This window comes from Heterocephalus glaber, unplaced genomic scaffold (genome assembly GCF_053883595.1).
Source record: "Heterocephalus glaber isolate CG9 unplaced genomic scaffold, H.glaber_assembly_v1.0 deba00001444, whole genome shotgun sequence".
NCBI classification, from domain to species: Eukaryota; Metazoa; Chordata; class Mammalia; order Rodentia; family Bathyergidae; genus Heterocephalus; species Heterocephalus glaber.
Genome location: NW_028258297.1, coordinates 17,518,168 through 17,538,627, shown reverse-complemented (window position 1 = coordinate 17,538,627; position 20,460 = coordinate 17,518,168). Strand labels below are relative to the sequence as shown.

The 20,460-nt window shown below is 34.7% G+C and overlaps 1 protein-coding gene and 1 pseudogene across 4 annotated transcripts in view; one reads left to right on the top strand and one right to left on the bottom strand.

Moving 5' to 3' along the window:
- Positions 1-529: 529 nt before the first annotated feature.
- The window catches only part of LOC101703116 (solute carrier organic anion transporter family member 1B3), a 56,211-nt gene continuing 36,280 nt past the window's right edge, over positions 530-20,460 (top strand). Inside the window, exons 1-4 of one of the 4 annotated variants that reach the window (XM_004845784.4) lie at positions 530-586; positions 1,297-1,377; positions 6,115-6,254; positions 17,543-17,684. In XM_004845784.4, coding sequence (XP_004845841.1) covers positions 6,171-6,254; positions 17,543-17,684 — 226 coding nt within the window. In that variant the 5' untranslated portion in view covers positions 530-586; positions 1,297-1,377; positions 6,115-6,170. The remainder of the gene's footprint in view (positions 587-1,296; positions 1,378-6,114; positions 6,255-17,542; positions 17,685-20,460) is intronic. The other 3 variants (XM_004845785.4, XM_087214045.1, XM_087214047.1) reach the window with 3 other exon arrangements.
- On the bottom strand, positions 3,939-4,819 carry LOC147827489 (dimethyladenosine transferase 2, mitochondrial pseudogene; annotated as a pseudogene).

The window sequence follows — 20,460 nt, the reverse complement described above, 5'->3', positions numbered from 1 at the left end:
TATGTGACCATGCTTCCTTCAGGTTTCTATCATGCAGAGTGTTGATTTTGTCATTTAGCAGACCCAGATTGTAATTAATGGAAATTTTACTATTCCTGGTGGGACATCCAGATCTACATCATATTAGAACCCTATCCAGGTCCCAAGCAAAAAGAATGCATTTTATCTTGTAATATTAATGTAACCTGTAGACATATTTTAAAAATTAGTTTGGATTCTGTCTTATTTGTGAGGTTTTCAAAAGCTTGCATATTTTGTATTTATATAGCTAAAAAAAGTTGGATACCACCCACTTAATTGAATAAAATATGCTAGTCCATTTTAGAAACAGGGACTTGAAAAATAACATTAATATGAAATGATGTATAAGTTCTGAGAAATTATTAATATAAATGTTAAACTGCGCAAGTTTATAGTAAACTAGAAACAGCTAGATAATTTTCTTCTGTTTACCTGGGCTGATGACCCAACATGGTGGTTAATCATCACTGGTTTGAGTTTTTAAGAAGCCATCTAACTATTCGAAGGCAGGCTTTGACAACAGATAGAGGGTGGAGTTATTGCTGTTGTCAGATTCAACGTTCAGGTAAGAACTCTTGACACTAATTTCAACATATCTTTTATGTAAGAAATTTCTACAAATTGCAAAGAAAAAATATTTTATAGGTCATGATACATATCATCAATTTTATGCTTTGTGTCTTCTTTACACTCACGTTCTACTCCCTCAAGATCTATGCCTTCTGGAGACAGATATGCTTCAGGCTTAGAAGTCTTCATTTATAGAAGGTCTTACACTTATAATTTAAGAATGAAGTTTGAAGTTCTGTTTCTACTTTCTAGTCTAGAAGAGGTGTAAGTCTGAAAAGGTGAACCTCTGGTTACCTTTTTGAGCTGTGCTTCAGGACAGTAAGTTTCACCAACTCTATGGAATTATTAGAGTAGACTCCCTATTTCTTAACTGAATAATGGAGGGCGGAAGTTAGTAGTTAAGCACAGGGAAATAGAATGTGTGCCTAAGTTACTTAGGTACTCTGCTTTCCAGATTACAATGATATTTGACTCAGTTGAGGGGGGGGGAAAGGAAATATTTTCTGAATAGTTTTCTCTCCAATTAAATGAGAAAACCTCTGTCCGGGACAGTTTCTGGCTCAAACTGAGGTCTCCAGAAATATAACTTTCCTTTTGCAAATGAAGAAAGTGACTATGTTTATAAGATGTTATTGTCAAAATGATGTGGGAATAGGGAGGCCCCTTGTGAAGGTCTAAGTTAGTAAGTGCAGTTTTCCTCCTCAGCTGCACAGGTGCATGCTAGCAACGAGCCACATGGGGACACTGATTTTCTGTCACCCCTGAAATAGTGAAAGCTTGACACAGGTGAGTAGAGCCTGGTAAGATTCTCCACAGACTCCACCCTAATCAACCTGGGAAGGACTGTACACTTCTCTTCATGGAAGAGTTGCCAGGGTAGACCCCAGTGCCTGTGGCCTGGTCTTACACACGTGCTGTGTCCCCAATTTTACTACTGTGTCAACCATTTTGAACTCTGAGAAAGAAAAATATGTTCAGAGGAAAAGAGGTTAAAGTCTTCCAAATTATACTGAAAATGCTACAGGAAAGCACAAAGTATGATAGTCATTCAACCTTTACTGATACTCTCACTTTCTATGTCCTTTGTTGTTTCTTATTACTTTCTACAGCTGAACAAAAACTGTCCTGCTATTCCAATTCTGAGATGAGTATTTTATCCCAAGATATGGGAGCTAAGTGTAGACTAGTAGTCTGGTCAAGGAGGGCCAACATAGAGAAAAGTAACATGCAGATAGCTATTTTCTTCCGTGGAACATCAGTGTGGGCAAGGTTAATTCAAGTGGGCTTACTGGGGGAATAGTGAAGAAGCAAGATTTTGTGCACAATAAACTCAAAACAGAAAGAAGGGCATCACAGGTTGTGGAGAAACATTCCAGAGGGTAGAGAGCTTTCTTCTTGGTACAGTGGGCCCATCTCTACAGATGCTTATGCATGTATTTAAAAAATGAAATTAAAACAAGAGCTGGGTTTAGGTTATGGAGATCTTCAAATAGGAAGAATGAATGTGTATGTGTGTGATACAAGGACTCTTATAAATAAACTGAGGGTAGATATGATATGGATAGGTAAGACAAGAGGCCGAGAGACAGAACAACTAGAAGTTAATCCACTGAAATATCAACAATGTTAGCAATGGTGAAACAAGAGTCTTCAAGCTTTCAAGAAAGTTTGCTTTAGTAGAAAGGAACAGTCCAAAGATAAAAAGAGTCTAAAGGTAAAGGAGGACTAGCCTCCTTGCAAGTCATTCAGAGATTTGCAAATATAGGATGAAGATGGTAAAAATGATTTCCTGGTATATTAATCCTGAGAGAAATGATACCAGGAGACATATTCCTGGGAAAAATTGCGGGCAATGTATCAAAAGGCTGCTTAGGAAGTGGAGACTGTGAAAGTAATGATTTTATGTTCACCTGAATCCCCCAGGAAGTGAACATACCCATGTACAGCCATCCATGCAAAAAATGAAGTAATTTGGAGCTCACTGAGTCGTACATAGATACAGATTTATCCATGCATTTTTATACACTCTCATGCATAAGTGGTAATCTCCTTTAATATTTTTAATTTTGTTATCTATCCATTATATATTGAATATGCATTATATATTTATACTCTTTAAATTTTTAAAATATAGAGAATCAATGTATCATTTTCCAGTAATTAATACGTCATTTGTGTAGTTGACCCTCACTTGGAGATTTTGTGTTAGCAAATTTGCCTGCTTGCTAAAAAAATGTTTGTAACAGTGAGAGCAGTACTGTTGGTCTTTCATGGGAGTTGACATACATGAACACAGTAGCTACAAGTTCCAGTCATCATGATTTCAGCAGAGGTTATACAAGGTAATCCTCAGCCTCCTGTGTCAATATACACAATGTAAAACAATTTTCCTTTTCATGGTGTGTCTGTTGACATAGTTTGTGTAAAAATGTTTCCTTTTCATGGTGTGTCTGTTGACATGGTGTTTGTACTTTTTGGGCTTTGTATGTTCGAGTGCACTCCTTAAAATGGGCTGCAGAGCCAGACAGTGTGCTTTCATGTGACAATGCCTGACAGAAAAATAATACATATGTTATGTAACCTTTCATTAGATTCAAATTATAGTACCATGGCTACTAATTCAGTGTTAGTAAAACAAACAGTATGTATTAAGCAAAGTGTTTTTAAACAGAAATATACATCGCAGGTTATGTATTAATAAATAGATGAAAATGTCATAACCAAAGATTGTCAGAAATTTAAACCTATATTTTTTTTAAAATTTACTTTTCAAGTTTAATACAATACAAACTCTTTTGCCCCACAGGAGGAGTGCAAATTTCAGCAAGGGTGAAAGGGGAACATTTAAATTAAATACTATGTAAGACAGTTGGCCAAAAGGATTTTTAAAAGTAAACCAAAGTTCAATTGCTATGAACTGCCAGTATGTTTACAGTAGATAATAGTTTTTAAAAATTTTAGTGCCGTGTGACTCCACAGCCTTGTGCATACATACTAAGCACACATTTTACAACTAAGCTACATTCTCGGCATTATGTTAGATAGGAATTTAAAACAAAACCAATTCAATCTGATTAACTCACAATTAACAGAAGTTTTCCTTTTATTCAGTTGTGAATAAAATAGCAGTCATTGTTTTAGCCAATGTGGCAATAGTATCAACTTCAGAAATGAGTTTCCTAGTCTGATGAAAAAGTTATCTTCTGTTGAAAAGACATCCACTTTTCAATGTAGTTTTTTTTCATTTGTGTCTCGTTTTCCAAATAAACTGTTCAGCTAGTGTCTTGATAGTCTATTGCCCTAACACTCTATATCTTCTAGGAGTCTGTCATATAGCCATTTACTGTCATCGTCACTGGAACGTTCTATAGTTTCAAAAAGGTGCTTATCGTCCTGAGGGTAGATATCACATTTCACTTTAGTTTCAATTTTTGCTTCATTCAATATAGTCACTGGATCATACGGAGTCAATGAACTCAGCAGCTGGTTGTCCTTTCTCGATGTACCCATCCAATGCCGAAACAGGGAGCTCATGTCAGCTTTCACTAATAAACATACAGAGCTGTACTCAGCCATATCTATATATAGAAGAACAGGTATACACATCCTGTAAAAGTTTCCAAAGTGGGTTCACTTCATTTTTCTGAGGGAATATTCCAACTACTTTAAATGGAATATCTTCTGACAAAGAATTTGCTTTTATTCCCGAACTCAGAAAAAGCTCTTGTGAAAGCACAGCGGGTATTATGATTGTCAGGATCCATTTTAAAGAAGTCACAATGGACCACTTGCAGTTTTCCATTTAGCTTTCCCCCTAAGGACTTCACATGTGGAATAAACCTTCTGTTACTTTCAAGCGCAGTCACTGAGGCACCAGTTTTTAGTAAGGCCTTAGTCAGAATTCCATGACAGGGATCTCACTCCGTGATTACGTGGCGATGTCCATTTTGCCCCAACCGCCGCATTTGTACCAAGGTTGCAGCCACTGTCGGGCTGAATATGGAACCCTTGGCAAATAGGCCGTACGTAGACTTTGGGGACGTAGATTCCCTGGGACTCTCATACAGCAACAGCTTTGGGCAGCACTCCTGCCACGGTGGGGAACGGCCCCCAAGTCCTTCCACATCGCTGCTGCCAACCTCCAAAAGGAAAAGCGACCAACACCTGCCAAAACCGACAGCGTCAGCCACGGAGGAGGCACAGGTGCTAGGCCCCACATCCTCGTCTCTAAGGCCTTTCCCAGTGATCACCCAGGGGCCCTTCTTCAGTGCACGCGAAGCACGGGAGCCCACGTGCCACATCTCCTAAACCTACATTTTCCCTTGGAACAGTGGTTCAGTATTTGCTAATTCAGAAACTATAGAATATAACTACCACAAGTAGTGAGGATCAACTGTACATGTAGTATATTAAACACATAATTACAATGTTACTAGAATTATATATTTGTGCTTCTATGTAGATTTACAAAATACATAAATATATATTGCACACATATATGTGAATACGAATACATTTTCTAAACCTCAGAGAAAATTACATTATCCATAAAGGAGTGAGTTAACAGAAGAAGTTGAATATTTTACTAATCTTTAGAAGAGGGGCTTAATATCTCTCAAATCATAATTTCTCTCATAGACCCTCTTGGTAACATGGTTCTAGTTATATATATTATAGACAATACTTCGTGATGGAATAAGAAAAATAAAGAGGCCCTTTATTAGTATAAAGTTGAGTGTGTTCCGCAGGTTAAAAAGTTAGAGGACTGAGTTAATAATGTGCCATAAGTTGTATCACAAAGAAAAAAATATTTATATTTTAAAATGCATATCATATTTTGGAATGAGGGGACAAGCTGAAGAACTCTTGTGTTTATCTTTTGTCTTTTCAACTGTATGCACATATTTTCTTTAAAAAATAAATGAACAAAATTAAAACATGATCAGAATGGTGAAAAGTCACTCATGGTCAGTCTGTCTGAGAGGTACTTGGAGTACACTTTGTGCTCTTAAACATCTCTGAATTCTGTCCTGCATTGTGAGTCTGGTTCTGTGAAACCATCTTAGGCCATCTAGTTCCAATTCATTTCATGACATTTTCTCTTCATTTTCAACATTTATTATGTGTAAGCCACCGTGGAGTGCTTTGTAAAGCTATAAAGATAAATAAAGCACACATTGGCTTCTATAAATCCTATAATTTAGATGTGTAGAAAATATAAAATCTTAATTTCTGTAATTTAAAGTCTGTGTTCATATAGAATATGATCCTATATCATCAAATTTACTTCTCGTTTCAAATTTCTTTCCATAAGTTCATCCCTTATTAAATTATCATCTCCCTAACACTAGAACAATGTGTGGTTGTCTGTCTTTGTCCAGCATTTACCTAGCGCAGTGGTGGAGACATAGCAGGCTAAGATAAAATATTAGGGATTGACTGATTGGTTGATATTAACCTTAGATATTAACAAATTGCATATTGTTAAAGTGAAATAAGTTATATATTTTTCTGCCTGCGTAGGTGAACAATTCAAATCAACCACCTACAACTGAGAATACTGTATCTATACTTCAATCATGGAGGAATATCAGCACTTGAATAAAACAACAGAGACACAATCTTCAGAGAAAAGGAAAGATAGATGCTGTGATCCCCTCAAGGTAGGATGCCTGTCATGGTTCCAAGATAAAATAAGTGAATGGGAGACTTTAACTGACACAAAAAGCAGTCATTTGTTAAAAACAACATATTTCAAATCAGAATTTTCAATTGAAGCATAAATTCAAATATTAGCAAAATGATCTATATCTTGATTTAAATGTCATTACATCTGATTAAGGTCTTTCTTTGATGGTTTTTCTGATGGCTTGGTGTTCATTAATATGGAAAAATTAGAAATATTTTGATTACTTTTCTTTGGTTCTTGATGGAAATGTGATTAAAATAAAAGGATATTTTTGTTGTAATACATAGTACGCAAAAATATTCTTAGAAGTAGTCTCTAACCCTAGAAGATTAATGCCTTGTGAATCATTTTGCAATGTTGACCTATTTAAATGTTCTTTTCTTAGTGAGAACTTAAGTAATATAGAAAGAAAGTAACAAAGAAAGAAATCTGCAAAAATGAAAAGACACGGCCTAAAGACTTTGTTGAGCAGGACTCAGGAAAGTTAAGAAATTTGCCTGAAGTGGACTACCTTATAAATTGAAAACTTTTGAATCTAGTACAATGCCTTTAAATTCCATGAAGAAAGACTCAAGGAAATTAAGAAATCAGTTACAGACACCTTTTACTTTCTAAATTTTTCACTTAGTTGACATTGTGTTTTTAACTAGCTGAATAAGGACTGCAGAAATTATACTCAATTGGAGTTATGCCATATAAAGTCCTTATGAACTTTGTTTGGGGAACACAAGGTCCGTTTGCTTTTAGAAACTCCTGATAAAGTCTGTCCTGATGAAATATTTGAATAGTGTTTAAGCAGAATGACAGTCACAGGAGTAGATTCCGGGTAATGCAATTGAATTACATTCGATTTCCAGGGGTAAATGCTGACTTAGTGAAATTCTGTCTATAAAATTTTTAAAAAGGGGCTCCATATCTCAATACAGAGGCCCTTGGTTCAGTTACCAGGACCACAAAAAATAAACTGAAAACAGATAATGAACACATTAAAGTAACAACATCCTTTGATTCTTTCTAGGTCATTTTTCTGTTTTTGTATTGTATCAACTATGATCTAGAGAACCTTCCAGTATGTGCTATATTCTCCTTCACACTTGTTATTTTTACTCTTCCAGTTATTTATACCCTTGTATCGTAATATTTTTTAACTGAACATAGTAACACATTATTTCTCAAACACATAAATAATAAAGAGGGCAAAAATAGAAGTTCTCCTTTTCTGCTGTCATTCCTACTCCCAGGCTAAATGCCTCCAAATGTATCCACAGCACTGTACCCCACAGTCTTCCTTCTGGCTCACTTTCCTACAGCCACATTGGTCTTTTTTGTTCCTTGGATATGCCAAGCTCACGTCTGACTGGGAGGGGGATACTTTGGATTTGCTGGTGGCTCTTCCAAAACGTTCTTCCAAATATCTTGTGCTAAAGGGATCCGATCTCACTTACATCTCTTTAAACATCAATTCATCTCTGACCATCCCATATAAAATAGCCCTACCCATGACCCTTTAACCACCTTGGTTTTGTCATAGCTTCCGTCACTAGCTGACACCGACACCCCAAACACACATGCTTGCAGTTGTGTGCATGTACACATACATGTGCTTGATGACTTAAAACAACATAAACCTATTATTCTCCCATTCTCAAGTTCAGAAGTCCGAAATGGGTCTCAGCAGGCTAAACTTGGCTTGATGGCAAGGCTGGGGTTTTTTTAGAAATTCTGAGGACAATCTATTTTCTTGTCCCCTCCATCTTGTACAGGCTACCTTCTGGGATCATGGCCTCCTTTTATATTTAAAGTAATCAATGCTGGTCAAGTACTTCTCAGGTTGTGTGTCATCAACACTGACTGTCCTGCCACCTCTTCCACATTTAGAGAAGCCTCATGATTACATTGGTTTCCCTTACATAAGCCCAGTTGATTGATCTCTCTGTTTTAAGCTCATCCGGTTAGCAATCTTAATTCCATTAGCAGGCTTAATTTCCCTTGTCCTGTTACCTAATACAGTCCCAGCTTTTAGATGTTAGAACCTGGAAACCTTTAAGGGACATCCATTTGTGTAGAGTCAGGCAAAATAATACTGTTACATGCCTACAACTATGTATATGCACATATACGTAGTAAGCAGAACAGTATTTTTACGTATATATTAAATATATCATTCCTCTCCTCAAAATGTCAAGTAAGCGACATGAAAACTTAAGTTTTCTGCCTCAAACATAACAAGTACTCAATATATTTGTCCTGAATAACATAAAGGATTGATTAATAAGCATTTCTGCATTCAATAACCTGTTGCATGGATGATGATACTATTTCTTTCTTCTCCCTTATCTTCCTTACTCCTCTTTCTTTCTGTTTTTGTAGCTGAGTATTACCTTAGTTTCAAAACTCTGGCTTTAATACATGTTTTGAAATCTATTTAATTAAATGCACCCTGGTTATTTTTGAAGTAGAAGAAAGCAGATAAAACAAAGCTTCTTGTACACTCTTTTCCATTTACTTTTTTCTACCTTTGGACACCAGTGGTAGAGTATTGATTCAAGACAGACTTTTATCACTAGTCTACTACACTAGCTATCTTCATTCATGCATTGATTCATATACTCATTCATTTATTTATGTATTCATGTATTTGTGATGACATAATGAACATCCATGAAACCACACAAACTAAAGCCCCGTAATAACGTATTTACCCATGTTGGTCTCTGCGCTTTCCTGGCTTCTACTTCTTCTCATTGGAGGCAAAGACTAACTTAAATATTGTGTTGATGGTTTCTTACTTATTGAGTTGAAAATGTCTATATACACTCCTTTAAAAAGTATATTTGTTTGATTATTTTAGCTTTATAAAAGGGGATCTTGGTATTTATAGAATTTTTAACAGAGAATTATAATGTTAAGATTTGTTCATATTATTTCATCTTGTAGTAGTTTATACACTTTGAATACTATAGTAAAATCTCATGATATTAATATACTCTGATTTATTTCCCTACTCCCAATGCATTTTTGAATTGTTTTCAGGGCTTTTTTAATACAAATAATGTGGCGATAAATATTCTTATTCATGTTTCCTGGTGTACCCGGGAGCTTTTCTTGACAATACAATACTGAAGAGCTGAAATAGCTAGAATATGAAGTATGTTGTTGTTTTTTTAAAAGAATTGTACTAATTACATGACCACCAGCAATATATATGCAAAAATCTAAATATGTGTTCTCTCTGACACTTGTTATTATCAGACTTCCTGACTTTTGCAACTTAAATGAGCTAAAATAATGCTTAATTTTGGCCTTGGTTTGCATTCATTGATAGCTATGCAGGTTGAACATCACTTCATATGTCTATTAGCCATGTATTTTCTCTTTGATGAAAATCAATGCATATATTTTGCTCATTTTCATACATGAGCATGTATGAAAACATGCTCATGACATGCTCATGACATGTCGCCTACTTGACATATTTCTTCATTTGTATGATATATTTATGAGTGTAATATTTTAGTGTTAATTTATTATATGTGAGAATATCTTCTAATTTTAATACATTTTTACTTTCTCAGTGAATGAGTATTTTACTTTCTTGGTGAATGAGTATTCTTAATTTATTTGAATTTACCAAATAATAACTGGCTACTTACTAATAATACTACAAGATGACAAAACTTTATACACTTTCCTTTTGTCATTAAAATCTTCATTTATATAATGTTAACTTTTATGTAAGATGTACAATAGAAAATTAATTTTCAGTCTTCCTCATATTGATAACTATTTTTTCCAGCTCTGTTTATTGATGAGTCCCTCCTTTATCCATTTTCCTGCTATGACTCGTCTATCCTATGTCAAGTTTCATATACATATGAGTCCTTTCTATACTCTATTTTTATTTATTTAGTAATTTAATCTTATAGTAGAGATACATACTGTCTGGAGCTTCATATAAAGTGTTATGTTTGTTAGAGTAAGCAATCTATTTTTACTCTGTTGACATAGCTTCATTATTCTTGGCTTTCAAAACATTTTTATATAGATTTTTTTCAAATAGGCCATTAATTTTCATGAAATCCTTTCTAAAGATTTTGATTGAAGTCACTAAATTTGCTGAGTAGTTTGTGATAATATAAATCTTTTAAATATGAAGCCTACTCTCCATGAATATGCAACTCTACAACTATAAAAATGATACCAATTTTTTAAAGTTTTTAAATTTTCCTCATAAAGATCTTAGACATATTTTATTAGATTTCTTCCTAAATACTTGATATTCTTTCATATTATTGTAAATAATATATTCTTATTTAATCAAGTCCAGTGTTTGTTAGTGATGAATATAAATGAAATTAAAATATTTATTATATATCTAGTCACCTTATAAATTCAAATGATTTCTACTAATTTTTCTGCAGTATCTTTGAGAGCTTAATAACATAAAAGACATTTTTATCACTTAAAATTGTAGTTCTCATTGATTTTTTTCCATCTACAAATCCATTATCGTAAAATCCAACACTGAATGCACATGATAGTTATATTTGTGTGGTTTTTGATTTGGGCATATTTATTTTTGAAACACATTTTATCATTCTAAGGATTATTTTCTTAAAGGTCTAATAAGTTTATTATAAATCATAAATTTATTTTGAATTTTATAAAAACGTTGTCGCCTTTACTCTGATAATGACGAAGAAGTACATTGATAGATTTTTTTCAAATATTAGACGTTCTTAAATATTTGGTCTAAACATAACATGATTTTTGAATTTTAACTTTTTATTATACTTCATGGAATTGGGTTTGCCAGCATTTCATTATTGTTTTTGCAGATTTGTAGGTAAGACAGATGTATTCTATTCTGTATTCATAATGCCTTTTGTCTGGTTTTAGAATCAGGGGTATGTTGTTTTGTAGAGTAAGTTGAGAGCCCATTTTTTCCTATACTGTAGAACAGTTTATATGCATTGAAATGATGTTTTCCTGGAAGTTTTGGAAAGGGTACCAATTCTAGATTTCTTTTTGTCTGTATTTTAGAAAGTTATGTTTTCCTAGACATTGTTTATTAAATTTAACATTTCAACTTGTAGATATTTTTAAAAAGATTTTAGCTTTTTAAGTCATCTTTGGTTCACAACAAAATTGAAATGAAGGTACAACTATTTCTGTATACTTCCTCCCATTACTCATTCATAGCTTTACCTTTTTTCAACACCCTACACTAGAGTTGTATGTATTTTTAAATTTATGAACCCACATTGACACAACATGATCATCCCCAAAAATGGTTTACATTGAGATTTTCTCTTAGTGTTGTACCATCTGTGAGGTTGGCCAAATGTACAATGACATGTAGTCATCATTACAGTGTCACACAGAGCAGTTTCATTGTCCTAAAAGTCCTCTGTGCTCTGTCCTCTCATCCATTTATATGACCTCTGGCAACCACTAATCCTGCTTCAGCCTCCACAGTTTTGCATTTTACAAAACATAATTGAAGTCATTCTTACCAGATTGGCTTCTGTCTTTAATGGATTGCCTGTAAGTCACCTTCATGTTTTTTAATGGCTTGGTAGCTTATTTCTTTTAAATTATATTGCATTGTTTGGATATACCACAAAGTATTTATCCCTACACATACTAATTTCACATGTGATTGTTTTTCACAATATAGATAAAAGTACTATAAACATCTGAGTGCAGCTTTTTGTGGATATAAAGTTTCACCTCCTTTGAGTAATCACCAAGGAGTGTGATTGCTGGGTTATAGTAAGACTGTGTATAATTTTGCAAGAAACCATCAAGTCATCTTCCAAAGTGGCTGTACCATTCATTCTCACCAGCAATGAATGATAGTTCTTGTCGCTTCACATCCTAACTAACATTTGGCCTTACCAGTGTTCCAGATTTTGATCAGCCTAACAGTACTATAGTGTTAGCTCATTGTCATTTTAATTTACATTTTTTGGTGACATAGGATCTGGAACATCTTTTCATATGCTTGTTACCAGTATGTCTTTTATGAAAAAGGTGCATTAAGGTGTTTGTCCCTTTTTAATTCAGTTTGGTTTTTATTATTGGAATTTTAAGAATTCATTGTATATTTTGGAGAACAGTTCTTTATCTGACATTTGTTTCTCTATCTATGGCTTTCTATTTTCTTGATAACATCTTTTGCAGAACAGACAGTTTTAACCACTTACCTATTATTTCTTTAATGGATTGTACCTGTTGAGTTTCATCTAAAAAGGTGAAATCTCAAGGTATCTAGATTTTCCCCAATGTTATCTTGTAAAAGTTTTATAATTTTGTTTTATATTTGGAATATGATTCATTTTGAGTGAATTGTTGTGAAGTGCAGAAGGTGTACATCAAGATTTATTACTTTGAATACGTATGAAAAGAGGATCTTCTCTCTATTGTAGTGTCTTTGTTCCTTTGTCATGGGTTCAGGACAAACTCAAGGATTTTACTGGAGGACAATATTTACGTGGATCGATTTCTGACTCCCTATGATCATGTCATTGATTAAAAGTCTGGAGATCAGCTATGTCCTCTCTGTTTTTCCCTGCTGTATGTCCATTCTGAGGGACAGATGGGAAAGTCTCCAGCTATGATAATGGATCAAGTTATTTCTATTTGTAGCACTCCTAGGTTTTTCTTCAAATGGTTTGGTTCCTCTGCTGCTAGATGCAAATACATTGCAGATTATTATGTTTCCTTTGAGAATTGACCCTTTTATCTTTATGTAACATCCTTTTTCACCCCAATAGCTTCCCTTTCTTTCAAATTGCCTCTATTTGAAATTAATTTAGATACTCTTGCTTTCTTTTCATGAATGTTAGCATAGAATATTCTTTGCACTGATTTATATTTTTTATATTTAAAACAGGTTTTTTGTGAGCAACATAAAATTTGGTCTTGATTTTTTATATACTATGACAATCTTAGTTTTTTAACTAATACTCTTATATCATAACATTTAAAGTGATATTGATATAGCTGGATTAATATTTACCACATTTGTTACAATTTCTCTGTTTTTTCCATTCCTTTTTGTTTTCTATTGCTTTTTTGCCATTAGCAGTTCTGAGCATTTTACATAATTCTATTTTCTCTCCGTGTTTGCATATTCTTTTTACTTTTATAGTGATTACCATAGTGTTTGCTATATACATTTAAAACTATTCCAATTAAAGTCCAATTTTAAATAACATCATATCATTTGACAGGTCATGTGAGTACCTTATAATAACAAAATCTTTTTTTTTTGTTCCTCCTTCCAGTCTTTAAATCATTGTCATTTATTTAATTTAGAAAAAAAGTGTCATTAAGCTAGCAAATTTGGCCACTTACATTTATTTGATATATTTGAATTTTTTTCTAATGGCTGAGTTTATTATGACAATTTACCCCCTCTTCTTTCTATTCTCCTTTACTGCTTTCTTATACTTTTGAACTGATAGTTTACATTTTCCATAACAAAACACTGCAACATGTTGCTTCAAGATGAGTTTGTTTCCTCACAGTTCATTTTCAATCATAATCACCATAGGAATCCTGTAAGAAGGTGGACCCTTTAGAAAGCTGTTAGGTCCAGACAGAGTCTTTATGACAGCGATTTGGACCATTGTAATGGGCCTGAGAGAGATCTCTAGCCCTTGCTACTGAGAAAGATTGCACCCTAATCAGGTACCAAATCTGCTAGTGCTCTGATGTTGGACTTTCCAGTCTCTGGGAGAGTGAGGTACTATGTTTTATTTGTTTATTTTTAATTTTTTCCCGGTACCAGAGATCGAACTCAGGACTTTGTGCTTGTGAGGCAGGTGCACTGCCCCTAAGCTAAATCTCTGGTCCCAGGAACTATATTTTATTACAAACGATCTGGTTTTATTCTACGCTATATTTTGTTACAGATACTCACATAGACTAAGACACATGTCTCAGGCCTTCTGATGATATCCCTCCTCAACTTTCTCTATTATCTGACTTTAAATCTAAAATTTCAAATTTCAGATAGTATGACTGTTTTCTTTCCATTTTGTTATTATCTTTTTGTTTGTTTGGATACCGGGGATCGAACTCGGGTCCTTGAGCTTGCGCAGCAGTCGGCGAAACCACTGAGCTACATCTCCGGCCCCATCCATTCTGTTATTATCTTTTAAGGAAGAACAATAAGAACATTGACTGTCTTATACATTTCATGCAGTATCTTCAGGATTAGATTCTTCTTTAATTTAAGGGATTCTCCTGTAACTATTTTAAACTTGAGACTTGTCGTATTACCTCTTTTGCAGCTGTCTCACTTCCATTAAACTCTTGGTGGGTGTCTTCTAAAACACATGCTGCCTCCTGAGGGCTCAACATCTCCCTTTGGTTTTTTCTCTCTCTCTTTGGGAGGATCGCCTCTTCCTCAAAAACCTTGCTCTTCTGTCTCGTTCTCATTTCCCTGGATGTGATGGTTACTCTTTCTCATGATGGGCAATTCGGAAGGTCTGGAGGAGGGTCCCTCTCAGGATGAGAACCAAGTGCTCAGGAGGAGAGGAGAGGAAGGAAGATGAGGGTAAAGAACAGCAGTCACCAGGAAGCTGCCTGTCACCCTGCACCCTTCCAAACACTGTCCAGCCAAGGCTTCCACAAACTCACAAGGGAGAAACTGCCCTCTGGTACTGTGGGACTCCCCAGGAGTTCATTTCTGGAAGAAAATTCTGAAGTCCAGTCAGTCTATCTTCTGACCTTAGCTGCTCTGTCTGGCAGGACTTCTGAGGTATGGTAAGTTTATTTGGGAGGGCCTTTGCAGCTGAACTCTGAGCAATTACCATCAATGCCAGCAATGAGATGGAAGGTGTTGATTGCCAGAAGCAGACCTCGATCACTGAAGACAGCCAAAAATAATATTATACCTGTGTATTTTATTGGAGTGGGTAATATAGTAGTTCAAGAGGCAGATCAAGATCAAAGCTACAAGTACTGAGTCCAGGGACAAAGGTAAAGTTTAAGACAGGCTTATTTCAGAGTAGAAGCCTTTGAGTCCCAGCAGCGTCCTTTCTCTTCTTAAAGCACAATACTGGTAAACGATTAAAGAACTATACCCAAGTCTGCCACTTTGAAATGCTAGTATATGTTATATTATATCACTTGATTACATTAAGGAAACAGTTTATGATAGAAGAAGCTTGTCTTTTTAAGTAAAATACTTTACAATTTGGAAAGTGACCCATCTCAAAGCTACCTCCAGGCAAACAGTTCTCTTGAACACTAGATCTGCCTTAGTTGTGTCCGCTGGGTCTATGAGATGTTTTAGGTATCTCAAATTTGGCTTGTAAAAAGATTTCACTGTGTTTAGGACCCAAAATTCTTTTTGTGGCATTTCTGATCCAAAATATCGTATTCTACATCCAGTTATCCAAACTAGAAACTTGAAAAACAAAACTGGAACCTTTATTTTCCGTTTTTGTCACAAAAGCTGGTTTTCCTCTTAAAACTCCTCCCAAGTGTGTCTGAAAATTTCTTTCTCTCTTTCTGTGTCCATCATTTAAAAAAACGTTGTCTGAGTTCAGCTTTCTAATAGATTTCTTTGGAGTAAACTGAAATATATCATGTCTGTCAGAATTAATTGATAAAATGTGATGTCTTTACATTACATTTTAAAATGTAGATCAATCTTCCAATATTTGGGATATTTCTAAGCTTTCATATTTCTATCTTTTTGTTGTATCTGTATAGATATCCTTTCTGTTTTTCAAATATACTGGTTCTCTGTATTATCAGTGGCTTTTCACGTACTGCTTATTTTAAATTTTATTTATTCTGCAATTTATGAACTCATTACCTTCTAAAAACAGCTCAAATATCACATCCATACATACTTTAACCTATGCAAACAAAATTAATTGCTTTTTTTCTATATACTGCTTAACATAATAAACTTGTACTGAGCAAGTACTGTGACACTATCACTGTCTTTTTATTGCATCCATGAAATTATTAATTCTTCCACAGCATTTATTTTGACTTTGTTTTTACTCTCCTTGTTCCTCTAGATCTGTTTTGACTCCATAACTTAGCAGAGTAATTGTCATATTGCAGCTACCCAACAAATGTTTACTGAGTGAATCAATAAGATTATCAATCAGATAAGTTCATCAAAGCTGCACATGTGACAGCATGGAAACTTGGAAATATCCCCTGAGTGCAAGTCCAGAACTTTCCTCATAATAAGTAATTGACTTACCACAATAGCAGATAAACACAGCCTTTACCTTTTAGTTCAATGTCAGTCTTCTCGTTCTGCCAGGAGCTCTTAAAAGTCTATTACATAATGGTGAACTTCTGTGCCTTTGCTTTGAAATCTCTCAATTAAAAGTTCTCTATCCTCATGCTACTGGAGTTCTAAGGCTTGTCATGGAAAATTTCAGCTTTCTTCTTCCTTTGCCATTTTGTTAAGCTCTGAGAAAGACATTATATTACTTTCTCTGAATTTAAGTCTTGCATAAAGCACAGGGATGGTAGGTAGTACAGTGACAACAAAAGAAAACATGTCATCAGTGTAACTAACTCATTTCATACCCTCTTAAAATCCTAGCTTGTTGGATAGATCCTACTCTGCTTGTTGAGTTTGTGTCTATTAACTCTTTGTCATTTGTCAAACAAATTTAGGATTTTAATATGAGAATTTTGACCCTGTAAGTATCTCTTTTGTCTTGAGCTAACACTTCTTTGAAGATTAAGGCCACAGACAATAAAAAACCTTTCTCTGAAATTTTTGAAAGCTTCGGGTTATTCTTGTGTCTGCCTTCATAAGATTTCCTGATGATTTCTGAAATTCCCTCTTCCTTGATTTCAACCATCGGGACTTTTATGGACAGCACTTATTTCTCTTTTTCAGCTAGACTTCTGGAATCGCTGCCTTTGAGAATGTTCCACCACTCCCTTCAGCTGGCCTGGGCTATTCAACAGAAAATAGGCTTTCCATCATGTCCACTTGAAAACATTGTCTGGGTTTTTATAAATCATTGACATTAGTTTACAATAAAACCATAAATGTATTGCTCCAATAATCTGATGTAATCAAGTTAGGAAATGCTTTATCTGTACAGTGAAGTTATATTGAAATGGCTGAGAAGTACCAATTGTTATAGGAGAATGATAAATATACTTTTTACTATAAAGTTTTGCAAAAAATTATTTTAATTCTATATGCCTATAAACCTTATATAGTCCTTTGATTCCCCCCCCTTTCCTGCTTTTTCTTAGATGTTCTTGGCAGCTCTGTCATTCAGCTATATTTGTAAGATAATCGGTGGGATCACTATGAAAACTGCCATTACTCAGATTGAAAGGAGATTTGACATATCCTCTTCCGTTGCTGGTTTCATTGATGGAGGCTTTGAGATTGGTAACTTTTATTTGTATTTTAATATTCACACTTGAGGAGGTAATGCTGTTCATATGTTCTCCACCTCTAGGTCTCAGCCAGGGTACTTTTGTCCCTCCAGCCAATTTGGCAATATATGGAGACAGTTTGTCATAACTGGGACATGTGCTACAAGTCCCTGAGGTAGAGGACAGGGATACTGTTAAGCATCCCTCTGTACAGGAAGAACCCCAACAATGAAGAATTACCTAGCTCAAAATGTCAGCAGTTAGGACACTGAAAATGTCTGATTTTCACAGGCTTATTGCTTTCACACTAACACATTGTGAGGCTTTGCCTTGTCTCTCTCAAGATGCCCAAATGTAAAGAAAGGCTGACAACTATGATTCTTATGATTTGGGGAGGATGGAGCAGTTTTGGAGCAGTGTGTTAGAGTTATACTAGTTTTACCTGTTTGGGGTTTTTTTTCCTACAGCATTGAAGACATTGCTTTGCTGTCCTCATTTTAATTTTAATGTTTTCTCCCACAACAGTGAAGACTTACATATTTATTAAACATTTTTTAAATTTTATGAGTTTGCACTGCATTAGCTATCTTTTGTCACTCTAACCAAATACCTACTTAAGTCAGCTGATTCAGAAAAGGGTTGTTTTGGCTTGTGGTTGCTGAGATTTCAGTATAAACCAGCTCCATTGGTTTTAGGCCTGTAACAAGGCAGAGATATCATGGCAGAAGTGTCTGGTGGAGAAAGCTGCTCACCTCATGGCAGCCAGGGACCACAGAAGGAGCCTGTGCCAGCAAGCATCCTCCTACTGTTTTGGTTCCGCCCAGACCCCAACCCTATTGGATAGTGCTGCCTGCATTCAGATTGTCTCCCCCTTTGGTTTGGTGTCCTACATGCCAGTCATCTCTGATAACACCCACAGACACACCCTGAAGTGTGCTTAGTCGATTAAGATTAATCCTCACATGACAGGCCGGGGATTTCGCTCAGTGGCTGAGCCTGCCTGAGAGCACAAAGTCCTGAGTTTGGTATGGGGGTGTGGGGGGGATGATTAATCATCACAGTAACTTATTATCTCTGCTAATTTTTTCATTTCACTTTTTAATCATTTGAAGAAGCCCCAAAATTATATTTATCATACAGATTTCAAATATTTCCTACAAGTAAAACATACTGCGATATTTTAAAAGTAATTGTATAAAGGAAAATATATCTATATTTTTCTTATTAATTCTGAAGTTTTGTGATTCAGAAGATATTAACCCTACATATATTTCATTCTTCCACATACATGACTTAAGCATATAGAATTTTAAAATTAGACTGTTATTAGCTTTTAAAAATTATTTTTATTTTTTATTAGTGTATGTTTGCAACACATATATTGCAATAGTGATGTTCATTTTGGAAAATTAGCACATACTTAAAACTTGACCATTTTCAGTCTCTTCACCCCCTCTCCTTTGGCTATCCTCTCCCTTTAATACTCTTCCCAACTCCAAAAAGAATACCTTTTGTTTCATGAGATTTAGAGTTTAATTCATTCTATGTCTCTTGTTTATCAAGAAATTAATTCTAATATTTTTGCCAAGTTTTGCAGCCATTTAACAGCAATTATTTGAAGAGCATTAGAGCTCCTTTTCTTACTTCTGATTCTTAACTCTTGTAACTTCAAGTCTTTTCTTTAGTTTTTTTGGAGCACATTTTCAAGTCGCAATTATTTCCAGAAAGAATTGAAAGCATGTCATATGTTCTGATCCTCTGCCTTTGAAAATGTGTTTATTTTACTGTCATGTCAAGTATTAATTTGCATATGGAATTAAAAATTCACAATATTTTTATTAGAACATTTAAGACATTCATGACTGTTTTATAACATTCAAAGTTGTATAGGAGAAATCATTACCAGTGTAATTCTCCTGCACTGATGTGTATCTCTTCTCTATTCATGAAATTTTACCACCATCTATCCATGATTTTCTTTTTACATTATTTCTACTGGAAGTGGAAGAATTTTTCTTCTGATTGTTTAAGTCTTTGTTTAGTTAGGAAATTTATTTTTTTTCTTTTTAAAATTTCTTTTCTTCTAGACATCTCTAAAATGAAGTTAGATTTTTCTGTATATTTAATTTTTTTGTTTTTAAATATTCACCTTCTTTTAATGTTCCAGCAGTCTTCTCTGCTGCTGTCAATCTTTTCATATAAAATTCTAACTTGCACATTTTTCTTTGTTTTTTGGGTTTTTTTAGGGGGGTACTGGGGATCAAACTCAGGTCCTTGCGCTTGCGGGGCAGGTGGCGAAACCACTGAGCTAAATCCCCGGCCCAACTTGCACATTTTTCTATAATTTTAAAAATCCATAACAATACTTTATCTTGCTATTATTTTTAGTCTGGCAGTTCTTATTTTATAGAAGCAACTTGTTCTCATAGCTCTAGCGACGCTAACTGGAGTTTTTCAAAGTTTCTTCTTTTTTTGGTTTAATCCTTGTTTGTTAATGCATGTGCTTGATTATCTGCCAGATCATTTTGGTGCTTTTCTGTCATTTTTTTTCTATCAAATTTTCAGTAATTCTTAGTTGCTGTCCATTCATCATTACACCTGTATCTCCAGATGGAGCAGAATTTTTGATGACTGTCTCCACTTGCAATGCTCATTTTCCTTTTTTAACCTACATAATTTATACTTACCATTAAATCTCAAGTGACCTTTCCTCCTGGAAGATTTCTGGAAGGCCTTAACTTTCTTAAAGTTCTCTTTTTCTGTGGACTAATAGTAATTCTATCTGTCTG